At 43.8% G+C, this 11801-nt stretch overlaps 1 protein-coding gene across 1 annotated transcript in view; it reads left to right on the forward strand.

Annotated features, from left to right (window-relative positions):
• Positions 1-11297, forward strand: part of LOC311238463 (NEDD4-like E3 ubiquitin-protein ligase WWP1) — an 88236-nt gene extending 76939 nt beyond the window's left edge. The window contains exons 17-25 of the mRNA XM_084326543.1: positions 1-38; positions 376-535; positions 858-991; positions 1920-2060; positions 3281-3401; positions 4741-4845; positions 6945-7041; positions 7539-7611; positions 9000-11297. The exon at positions 1-38 is cut by the window's left edge and continues 51 nt beyond it. Of these exons, the coding sequence (XP_084182669.1) occupies positions 1-38; positions 376-535; positions 858-991; positions 1920-2060; positions 3281-3401; positions 4741-4845; positions 6945-7041; positions 7539-7611; positions 9000-9099 (969 nt within the window). The 3' untranslated portion in view covers positions 9100-11297. The remainder of the gene's footprint in view (positions 39-375; positions 536-857; positions 992-1919; positions 2061-3280; positions 3402-4740; positions 4846-6944; positions 7042-7538; positions 7612-8999) is intronic.
• The last annotated feature ends 504 nt before the right edge of the window (positions 11298-11801 follow it).

Here is an 11801-nt window from a genome sequence, read left to right on the forward strand (position 1 = left end):
AGAGGGGAAGAGGGACTGGACTACGGTGGCCTAGCCAGGTCTGTCCTACACACACACAAACTGACACAATGTATTTGTGGAAATGTGTGAACAATAGAACCTCATTGTGCCGAGTTCAGCTTTTTCCCCAAGCACATTAGTCACGTTATTTATGTAAACACATTATCTGCCAAATATTGGACTTGGAAACCACTTTGCAATGTACGTTATTGAATAGAAAATATTTCAGAGGAGGTCCCATGTGTTTTAACATGCATTTCAATAATCTAAAGTAATGAACAACCTACATTCTGTTTCCACTGTTATTTGGCCAAGTCCAGTTTCTCAACCTCTCTCTCTTCACCTCTCTCTCACTCTCTCTCTCGCTCTCTCTAGGGAGTGGTTCTTCCTGCTGTCTCATGAGGTGCTGAACCCCATGTATTGTCTGTTTGAATACGCCGGCAAGAGCAACTACTGTCTGCAGATCAACCCAGCCTCCACCATCAACCCCGACCACCTGTCCTACTTCTGCTTCATTGGACGCTTCATTGCCATGGCAAGGCCACACGCACACACACACACACACACATGTGCAAATTCTGGCTTTTATTTTAATTCATTTTTAGTTTAGTTCTAGTTAACTATAATAACCTTGGTAGACACACACACACACACACATGCTTCAATAACACTCCCACCAACTTTTCTCATTTTCACTCAAACAAATCAATCAACATATTAGAATAACATTTCTCTCTCTCTTCTAACTATTCTCCCTCTCTCTCTCTCTCTCTCTCTCTCTCTCTCTCTCTCTCTCTCTCTCTCTCTCTCTCTCTCTCTCTCCCTCTCTCCCTCTCTCTCTCTCTCTCTCTCTACAGGCGCTGTTCCATGGCAAGTTCATCGACACAGGCTTCTCGCTGCCCTTCTACAAGCGCATGCTGAACAAGAAGCTCATCCTCAAAGACCTGGAGTCCATAGACCCAGAGTTCTACAACTCTCTCATCTGGATCAGGTGATCACTCGCTACCGGCCACCGTCACCTACACGCAGAGTCAGGGCACAGTTGTAAAGTAAGGACCACAGCAACATCATCACCTACACTCAGGATAATGGAGTCCTGGTTTTAGCAGACATGACTCTGATGACCGTAGGAGTCTAGTGTAGAAGCAGACCAGATATGTATTTTGAGTGATTTATAGACGAGTAACAGTATTTTGAAGTCTATTCTATAACATACTGGTAGTTAATGCAGAGAAGCTGTATAATGTGTCCATCTTTCTGTTAAAGCTCTAGCAGCAGCGTTCTGAATGAGCTGCATCTGTTTGAGTGCTGAGAAAAGACCATTACAATAGTCTAACCTAGTTAGTAAATGAAGGCGTGAATAGTTTTTTTCTATATCTTGTTTGGCCATGTCATCTCTAATTCTTACTTTGTTTTTAAGATGATATATGTTTTATAAACTTGATGTGCGTTAAAATGTCGGTTTTGGGTCAATAATAACATCAAGATTTCCCACCTGGGTTTTGGGCTTCAGATGTATTCTTCTTTTGCCCCAAATACAATTATCTCTGTTTTGTCTTTGTTTAGTTGTAAGAAACTTTGGAACATCCTGTCATTTATTAATCGACTCACTGACATAGGGAGTCTATGGGAGCATAGTCAGTTTATGAGAGAGCTATGTATAATTGAGTGCCATCTGCATAGTTATGAAAAAGCAAAGCAAAGCAAAAAGAAGGGACAGCATCTAGATGTAGATATGCCAGAACAAAGCCAAAGGAAGGGACAGCCCTAGATGTAGATAGATATGACAGAACAAAGCCAAAGGAAGGGACAGCCCTAGATGTAGATATGACAGAACAAAGCCAAAGGAAGGGACAGCCCTAGATGTAGATAGATATGACAGAACAAAGCCAATATTCTCATCTCCTTCCCCTCTCCAGAGACAACAACATTGAGGAGTGCGGCCTGGAGATGTACTTCTCCGTCGACATGGAGATCTTGGGGAAGATCACGTCGCACGACCTGAAGCCCGATGGCACCAACGTTCTCGTCACCGAAGAGAACAAGGAGGAGTATATCGGGTCAGGAGGACAAATATCCACCGTCACCATTTAAACGGTTCCAGAAATACAATTCCCATGAGCCTCTTTGGAGAGAGAAAAAACCCTACATATTCTTCCTCAGACAGCCCCGAAGACTTTTTCCTCTTAACTCTTTCAATGCCACGCCTGGTTTTCCGTTTTACCGCTTGAATGCCACCATCCGCGCCAATGTTAACGTTAATATCGCCTAATCTATGTTTTAAATTATGGCTATGTGTCTAATCTGCCCATCGCATTATCAAAGACTATTTTCCAGTCAGTGCTGTGAAGACAGATTGTTTTTTTATCGCGTAGTTTCCATTTCAGAGCAGTTAGAAAAGCCCCCGTTTTGATATAAAAAACAGCTCATTCTGGAGCATTCTATGAAAATCGTCTTTTAGTGGAATATTCCACAACGTTGATATTCGTCGGCCTTTTTATGAATCGTTTTCAAATAAACGCTAGATGATCAATATTATACGTGCAAGCAAGCACATTACGGCCGCGCACTGATAATCGCTCCGTTGATTACCTCACGGAGTTTTACAGTGAAACCGAAAGAAGACATTTCACAAAACAGCTTATAACTTCATCAAACTTACTCCGATTATCCTACCACTGATAACATAGAGTCCTTACCTGACATCAGATGGTATCCAACTGGTATATTCCAATTCCTGATCACCATTCGAAAAAATCGATACGTGTATGGATCCAACGCGACACAGTAGATCTCTATGATCCGCGGGGATCTGAGGCTCCAGAATGAACTCTGGTAACCCCGGCTGGATCAGTGAACTGGAAAATGTGGAGTACCGGATTTTTTTCCCCATTCATTTTCATTGAGTCCATTCCAAAATCACTTATGTCATCTGGGAGACGACAGGGGGCGCTTTTTTCCACAGTGATCGTCGGCGCCCCTCGGCTATACTCGGGTAGGCTCGGGTGATGCAATAATTTTTCAGATCGCAAAAAAAATCCGAGAAATCTCGTGAGTGGCTAGCAACCACCTATAAAAAAACACGAGAAATCTCGTGAGTGGCACTGAAAGAGTTAAGAACGGCAATAGAAAATAAAGACGAATAGACTCATTCAAATTGTAATAAATCATATTAAATGGCCACTGCAATTATGCAACAATGAATCAGCGATTGACAGGCATGGCATTTAGACGAGAGTGATTTAGTGGGTGACGTCTGTGTGTGTTTGTGTGTCTGCAGTCTCATGGCGGAGTGGAGGTTCTCCAGAGGGGTGGAGGGCCAGACCAAAGCCTTCCTGGACGGTTTCAACGAGGTGGTCCCCCTCCAGTGGCTCCAGTACTTTGATGAGAAGGAGCTGGAGGTGAGCTTTAGTGGACTCGTAGGTGGAACCACATAGTAGTGGATTGTGTTCGGCTATTAGTAACCCCTACCTGTTTGTGATGTAGGTGGCATGTCTCTCTGTTGTGTGGTTTCTATTTTAATCCACCACACCCTCCCACCCATCCCTTAAAAAGGCCTCTTGGCCACCGTTTTAAATAAGAATTTGTTCTTAACACAATCTACGCCGGAAACGAGTTAACTCGTTATTGCCCGCCATGCGTTCAGCGCCAGAAACGAGTTTACTCGTTTTTGGGATCGTTATTTCGTTTATTCGCTATATCTATTCATAATTCATAGCTGCACCCTCTACTGCCAGGCGGAGCGCAGTCATTTCATGTATGCACGAGGAGACATAATAATGATAAACTAGCATTGATTTCAGGATGATTAGATAATCAGCCGAAAAATTACAACGTGATGACTAGATTACAGTCAAATGCCTTTTTCTCGTCTTTTTCCTGGAATTACTGAAAAGCACCCAAACCATACTCTATTCAAAACGGTATAAAACGGAAATGTACGGATGAAAAAACAATCTGTCTCGGGCATGTTGACTGGAAGCAACTCACTGAGACTCGACGGCGTTATTAGACCCATAGATATAATATAAGATATATTTTAAGCACTCGCAAATGTCGCAGTCTAAAACTATATCCATTGAATAAAGACCTGGCGATGAAGGGGGATCAGCGCCCCCCTGCTGCTGGCGGTCAATGTGTTAAAGGAATGCCGTCCATTTTAAGAACTTACGTGTTTTCTTCCTGTGCCCCAGGCAGCTCAGTTGATATTTGTGAACATCACCACTCTCTCCTAAAGCTATCTGGAGGTTTCTATGGAATTTCTCTCAAATCTGTGATCTAACCAGGGGCTGCTCTATAGACAATGAATGGGGCTCTGACTTTATGAGGACTTTATAAAATGTTTATGTGAGCTCTTAACACCCCGATGATGTGTTCATTCTTGTTCAGATCTTACAGTTGTGCTCGATTGTAAACCTTATTTGGGTGTAGGAGCTCATAAAGTCAGATCCCCATTCATTGACTATGGAGCAGCCCCAGATTTTACTTTCCAGTGACATCACCGATTGGAGGGTTCTCTCTCTACTTTCTATCTTTAGGAGAGAACGGTGCATGTTTGCAAGTACTGACCGTCCTGGGACACAGGAAGAGCATTATGTGACTTCTTAAAATGGGGATGTATGTATGTGAATGTTGGTTGTTTTCTTTGTCTTTCTGTGTTTGTTTAACTTTTGTGTGTGTGTGTGTGTGTGTGTGTGTGTGTGTGTGTGTGTGTGTGTGTGTGTGTGTGTGTGCGTGCAGGTGATGCTGTGTGGCATGCAGGAGGTGGACCTACAGGACTGGCAGAGGAACACCGTGTACCGCCACTACACCAGGAACAGCAAACAGATCATCTGGTTCTGGCAGGTAATAAACATCAGTTGGTCGGTTAGTTAGGGGCAAAACAAGGGGACCAGGGTCCATGTTACTGACATCAAGAGGCATGGTTCCCTAGGCTGCACATACCTAGCTGGTGCAACAGAACTCGGGGATGCCAATAGACCCGTTAGTTGTTTACAAACATACCGTGCTCGAGTCAATCAGCAATACCAACTGAGTCACGTGACTAAGTTACCCCGGACCTGCGTGAGCTGCTGTGCCAAAAGAAGTACAACGGGGCTCTATGGAGAATCCATGGCACTCCCCTGACTAAAAGTTGTTTCAAACAAAAAAGGCTGGATGTAATTTTGCCAAATCGGCATGGCTGTGAGTGTGAGTCTTTCACCTTTTACATTATCTAGCTTTGGCATGGGTTGATTGTAGGGATGTCCGATATTATCGGCCTACCGATATTATCGGCCGATATCGGCATTAAAATGTGATATCGGAAAATATCGGTATCGGTTTAAAAAAAAAAAAAAAAAAAAAAAAAAAACTTTTTTACATTTAATTAACCTTTATTTACCCAGGCAAGCAAGTAAGAACAAATTCTGATTTTATTTATTGTCAAAAGTATGCATAATGTTGTGTTAATTCCACAACAAGAGATATGTAATGTTAATATCAATATTTCAAAAATCTGGGATCGGATTCATATGTCCCCTCCGCTGGCCTGAGATCCACCAGGAGGACCCACTGAGCTCTCTGGCGGTTCAGGAGCGCCATCTGGTGGCCGATCGGCGCAATCGCTTAACAGGAAGTGGCATAGAGGTTGTGCTGGACGGCCGTATTACTTCCGGGCACTCGCTATAGGTCCCGGCATTCTAGCTCGTCACAATACACAGCGATCGATTGCCAATAACTCAATAAACAACATGATTTGGACGTATATACCATTATACAAGCTGGAGATGGACCGGGTGAATCTACATCCCATAATGATAAAATTTCTACTCTACGATGATTGCCCAACGGCGCGCGGAGACTGGGGTGAGTTTTAGCGTGTAACGTTACCGTCTTCGAGACTAACTGCTATTATCAACATTTGACCCACATTAGATGATTGGTATAACGCTGCCCACGGAATTATAAACGCCCCCTAGCCCATCCGGTCAACATCAGATGACGTGTAGTAACTTCTAGAAGTACGTCTAGTTGGAATCTTTTATATCGCACTGATTGCCATAAAACTGTATTGCATCATCAATATAATGTATTTGGGGCTATAGATCACATTCTGGAGAAAGCTGCAGAAAGAGATGAAAACATACTTATACATTAGACCATACTTTACTATGAATATGTGAATGAAAAAGTTTAACGTTGCTACACAATGAACAATACATATAGGACTTTGAATGGGCCCTAATAATGGCAATGTAGCAATAGAATTTAAAAAGTTATAGCCCTGCAAAGAAGGGGACTTTCTCTATAGACAAATAGAGCCGGCAACCTACGGTTGATAATGAATTTAACCCATGGCAGCCAAAGTGTTAATTACCTGAAATTATTCCATTTTTTGGGGGGGGAAACCCTGCATATATCGATATCGGTTGATATCGGTATCGGAAATTAAGAGTTGGACAATATCGGTATATCGGTATCGGTAAAAAAGACAATATCGAGCATCCCTAGTTGATTGTTTAGATTGCTAGCACGGCTAACAAATGCAAATATATTGTAGTCGGCCCCGTTGTTCTGACCAGGATTCGGGTCTGCTCGCGCATATTTGTCATGACGGCGGTGGCGAACAGATCTACTGGGCACATTTTAATTCAAATTGGCATTATATACTAAACTTCATGAATACTTGTAAACACTGACTACCGCAGCAAGCCTATGTTAACATTACAGAGCCTGGGACAGAGACTAGATGTGTATTAGTAGCTATTGGGCTATAGAGAAGTTCACCAAATATAACAAAAACATATTTTTTTGTACTTTTAAGTACTGTACAAGTGTGTGTGGTGGAGGAAAATTACTAAACTAAAAGTCAAAATAGCAAAGTATCCCTTCAGCGCTGTGTGTGTGTGTGCGTGTGTGTGCACTCTGCTGAGTTTATGTGTTGTCTCTGTCGCCCCCTGCAGCTGGTGAAGGAGGTGGACAATGAGGTGCGTCTGCGGCTCATGCAGTTTGTGACGGGGACCTGCAGGCTGCCCCTCGGGGGCTTCGCTGAACTCATGGGTGAGCTGCTCACAATACAACACACTGAAGCACCGAGCATAGAACACATACAAGGGCTGAGATAGACACCAGATTCAGAACAACATAATTCGCCCCCGTATACAGTAGTTGGTAGAATTAGAATTTGTCTTGGTGGTATTGGTGTATTGATGGAGTACTAGGGTTTCAGAGAGAGAGAGAGCGAGAGAGTAGCCTAGGTTCTGGTGGCTCCATTTAGCTCGACCACAATGTACTCAGGACGTTTTATTTGGCTTCTATTTCTTACCAACAACAACACAGCACAAGCTGACACACATGGTACCAACAACACAACACAAGCTGACACACATGGTACAAGGACAACAGAGTGAGAGACGGTAAACTATACATAAGATTCAACATACAGTACACACTAATAATATGCGTATCAGTCATTTCTGCAGCATTGCGTGCAATATGACATGCATACACATAGCCATCAAATACATCCGCTCATCGTCTGTGTTTCCTCCATGCAGGGAGTAACGGACCACAGAAGTTCTGCATCGAGAAGGTGGGGAAAGACACCTGGCTCCCTCGGAGCCACACATGGTGAGTAGACGACGCAACTCACTACAATTCTATTTTCACATATTACCACGTTTTGTTTAATATGTTTAACATTACTAAACGTTGTTGTTTAGTAATGTAGTATTCCGTAGTATTAGATCCGGGGAATTCCACTCTGGGTCCCTTATTTTGTGGAAAGGTTGTTTTCATCCAGGGTCAAAGGAGCTCTCAGCCAGCTCTGTACATGTGGCCCTGACCTACTGCACACAAGGGGAGGGGCTGAGCTTTGTTAACTTCCCAGTTATAGATTACCTAGCAACAGAGAACAGGAAGCTGATTGAGATAAACGATCCAGGTCAATTTAAAATCACCCGTCCATTGTAGTTCATAGAGATGTAGTGAGGGTGAAGCTGTGCGTCACTATAATTCTACCACATGAGTGAAGCTCTGTCACTATAGTTCTACCACATGAGTGAAGCTCTGTCACTATAGTTCTACCACATGAGTGAAGCTCTGTCACTATAGTTCTACCACATGAGTGAAGCTCTGTCACTATAGTTCTACCACATGAGTGAAGCTCTGTCACTATAGTTCTACCACATGAGTGAAGCTCTGTCACTATAGTTCTACCACATGAGTGAAGCTCTGTCACTATAGTTCTACCACATGAGTGAAGCTCTGTCACTATAGTTCTACCACATGAGTGAAGCTCTGTCACTATAGTTCTACCACATGAGTGAAGCTCTGTCACTATAGTTCTACCACATGAGTGAAGCTCTGTCACTATAGTTCTACCACATGAGTGAAGCTCTGTCACTATAGTTCTACCACATGAGTGAAGCTCTGTCACTATAGTTCTACCACATGAGTGAAGCTCTGTCACTGTAGTTCTACCACATGAGTGAAGCTCTGTCACTGTAGTTCTACCTGCTGCTGTTCCCCAGCAGAGAAGGCTTTGGCCACATGGAGAGAATGAATCAGTTAGGGGCCGTGTCGACAGCCAGCTTTTTATGAGTTGCCAGCTCCTTTCTGTCATTAATTTCTATGCTAAAGCGGCGACAGGCGCGTTCCTTTTCCCAGCGTCGCGTTTTAGCGCTCTCGGCGGCTAGCGTTTTTGGGCGGAGCACTCCCAGCGCATAAAGTTGAAAATAGTTCAACTTTTGGAGAGGAGTGCCGCTCATCAAGGTCACTTTTTTCGACCGACCAATCAAAATCGAGCAAGTGGCGGAGCCGCGGGAGTCGCGAGACTAAAGCAGATTGAGGTCCGGAGTTCTGCAAACGCTCTGAGCATGCATATTTTTTTTTCTAAGCGGTCCGCCTTGAAAAAAACGTTGTCTGGACACAAGCCCTTAGGCCTCAATCTGGTGAGTTGGTTTAATGTTGCGTTGACTGTTCATCCCTGTCCCCTCTCTTCTTCTTTTCTGTTTTAGCTTCAACCGCCTGGACTTGCCCCCTTACAAAAGCTTCGAACAGCTGAAAGAGAAGCTCCTCTTCGCCATCGAAGAAACGGAAGGATTTGGCCAAGAGTAGAGTAGAGAGAGAGAGAAGGAGAAAGAGAAAGAAACGTCCTCTCTCTCTCTCTCACCCTACCGCTGTGTATCCAGCCAAGTAAAACAAACAAAAAAAAGTTAAAATTGCACAGATAACTACCAATGTACATAAGCTATTTTGTCATTTTAAACCAAATCTTAATTCACAGCCTCATTTTTGCAGCGTATATACACACTACATTATATCCCAATGTGGAATATGCAAGCATTTCAGCTTCTGTCCCTCTTTTAAAATAACAGAAATCAAGGATGATGCATTTTTATTTTTAAAAAGTGTCCTCCCTCCCCGCTGGGTTTTTAAAAGATGACTGAAAGCATTCTAGAGAGGATTTTATAGTTGAAGCGATACTTCTTCTTACGGCTCTAGTTCTATAGAGCTTTTAAAAGGGTGATTGTAGTTTGTCGGGGGTCCGGTGCCTGAGATTAACTACCCCTCCACCCCCCCTTTTGGACCCATAGTTGTTGCGATTGTTGCTGCGCGTTTGCATGGCTGCCTCCGGAGAAGAGAAGACTGTTGTGTCTGCATACCGCTGCCCCCACACACACACACACACACACACACACACGCACACACAATCATATCAGCATGGACTGCTACCCTCTTTTGTCAGTATTGTAGCTTCTTACCATCATCATCTTCAACAAGGAAAGACCAGTGTTGTGGAAAACGGACTCTCCAGCCTCTTCATCTTCTGCACAATGATGAGAGATGGACAACAAGGCTCCTCTCTCTCTCCCACAGTACTTCTCTTCGACAGTAGCCCCAAGCGAAGAGACCTTGTCTTGTCTGTCGGATATTGACAAGCATTTAGGAGACAAAAGATTGTCGCGGGGAGACCCGAGAGACCCTGCAATTCTGTTCCTCGTCACCCGACACCGCTCGAGTCCGATGATCTTCTACGGCGCGTGGAGAGGAAATGGACTGTTCTCATGTGTTTACCGCCATTTAGAGGATCTGATTTATTCTGAAATGAGGTTACTGAGCCTCATCACTCTTTCCACTAAGTGATGGTAATGCAGAATATTCAGTGCTCCAACCACCACTGAATCTAAGAAGCCGTGTGGGCTTCTGGGTAGCTGTACTGTGTAGATAGAAAGTGCCCCCACTAGCTTTAATCTCTTTGGGGGAAGACATACACATAAATTATCTTATATTCCCCTGTAGAGGCAGTGTTTTGAGGCACACTGAGTGGTGTGTGTGTGTGTGTGTGTGTGGGGGGGGGGGGGGGGTTCAGGCTTGGAGGCTGAGGCAGCTTCTCAGTAGTAAGAGGTTGATCCCCGAGAATCTGGGCGTTCCAGCCAGGCCACCTAGACTGCAGCCAGCTGCCAGATCTCACAACATTTGGATAAGTGGCAGGGCTCCAGGTGACCAATTAAATGGCATGGGAGTGTTACCAGTGGTTATAAAATAATTTAAAAAGCATGCTCTGCTGCTCCTTCTAATCTCTTATCTTTCATGGATTTTAAGTCCCCCAGCTACTGTATTGACCATATTCACATGGCAGCCGTTTTGTTCTACGTCATGCTCAGGTTGGGATTCTTTTGTAAGAACGAAAAGAAAAAGAAATCCCAACATGAGCATGACATAAGAGCTAAATGGCCACCGTGTGAATATGGTCAATTGCTATTGCTTGTGATCTCCAGTGACGCAAAGAATGTCAAGTGAACAGCAAGCAAACCCTGGGCTGTTTCAAATCACAGTATGCTTCAGTAATGGCATGGAAACGCATGACCATAATCCAAGACAACAAAATTATGCTATTGCCTAATCTAGCCGATTGAAGCAGAAGTTTAATGCCCCTTGAAAACACTCCATCAACTGTGTTTCCATCGCTGTGGTTTTATCCAGAAAAACAATGTTCTCTCATTTCTCTTCGAGGGCTGGAAAGCAGGTTAGCAGTACAAATAAACTGAAGCAGTTTCTAATAGTCTGGGTCCTGCATAACATGAATGTACAGAGATAACAGGAACGCAGTTGGATGGCCAACACAGGTGAAACCATGTGGCCCCTGGACTTTATAATTTATGTGGCCCCTGAACTTTATAATTGTAGAGGCCAGTGGCCCCTGAACTACTTTATAATTTAGAGGCCAGTGGCCCCTGAACTACTTTATAATTTAGAGGCCAGTGGCCCCTGAACTACTTTATAATTTAGAGGCCAGTGGCCCCTGAACTACTTTATAATTGTAGAGGCCAGTGGCCCCTGAACTACTTTATAATTTAGAGGCCAGTGGCCCCTGAACTACTTTATAATTTAGAGGCCAGTGGCCCCTGAACTACTTTATAATTTAGAGGCCAGTGGCCCCTGAACTACTTTATAATTTAGAGGCCAGTGGCCCCTGAACTACTTTATAATTTAGAGGCCAGTGGCCCCTGAACTACTTTATAATTTAGAGGCCAGTGGCCCCTGAACTACTTTATAATTTAGAGGCCAGTGGCCCCTGAACTACTTTATAATTTAGAGACCAGTGGCCCCTGAACTTTATAATTGTAGAGGCCAGTGGCCCCTGAACTACTTTATAATTTAGAGACCAGTGGCCCCTGAACTTTATAATTGTAGAGGCCAGTGGCCCCTGAACTACTTTATAATTTAGAGGCCAGTGGCCCCTGAACTTTATAATTGTAGAGGCCAGTGGCCCCTGAACTACTTTATAATTTAGAGGCCAGTGGCCCCTGAACTTT

The sequence above is a fragment of the Notolepis coatsorum genome, assembly GCF_963971535.1.
Source record: "Notolepis coatsorum genome assembly, chromosome: 12".
NCBI classification, from domain to species: Eukaryota; Metazoa; Chordata; class Actinopteri; order Aulopiformes; family Paralepididae; genus Notolepis; species Notolepis coatsorum.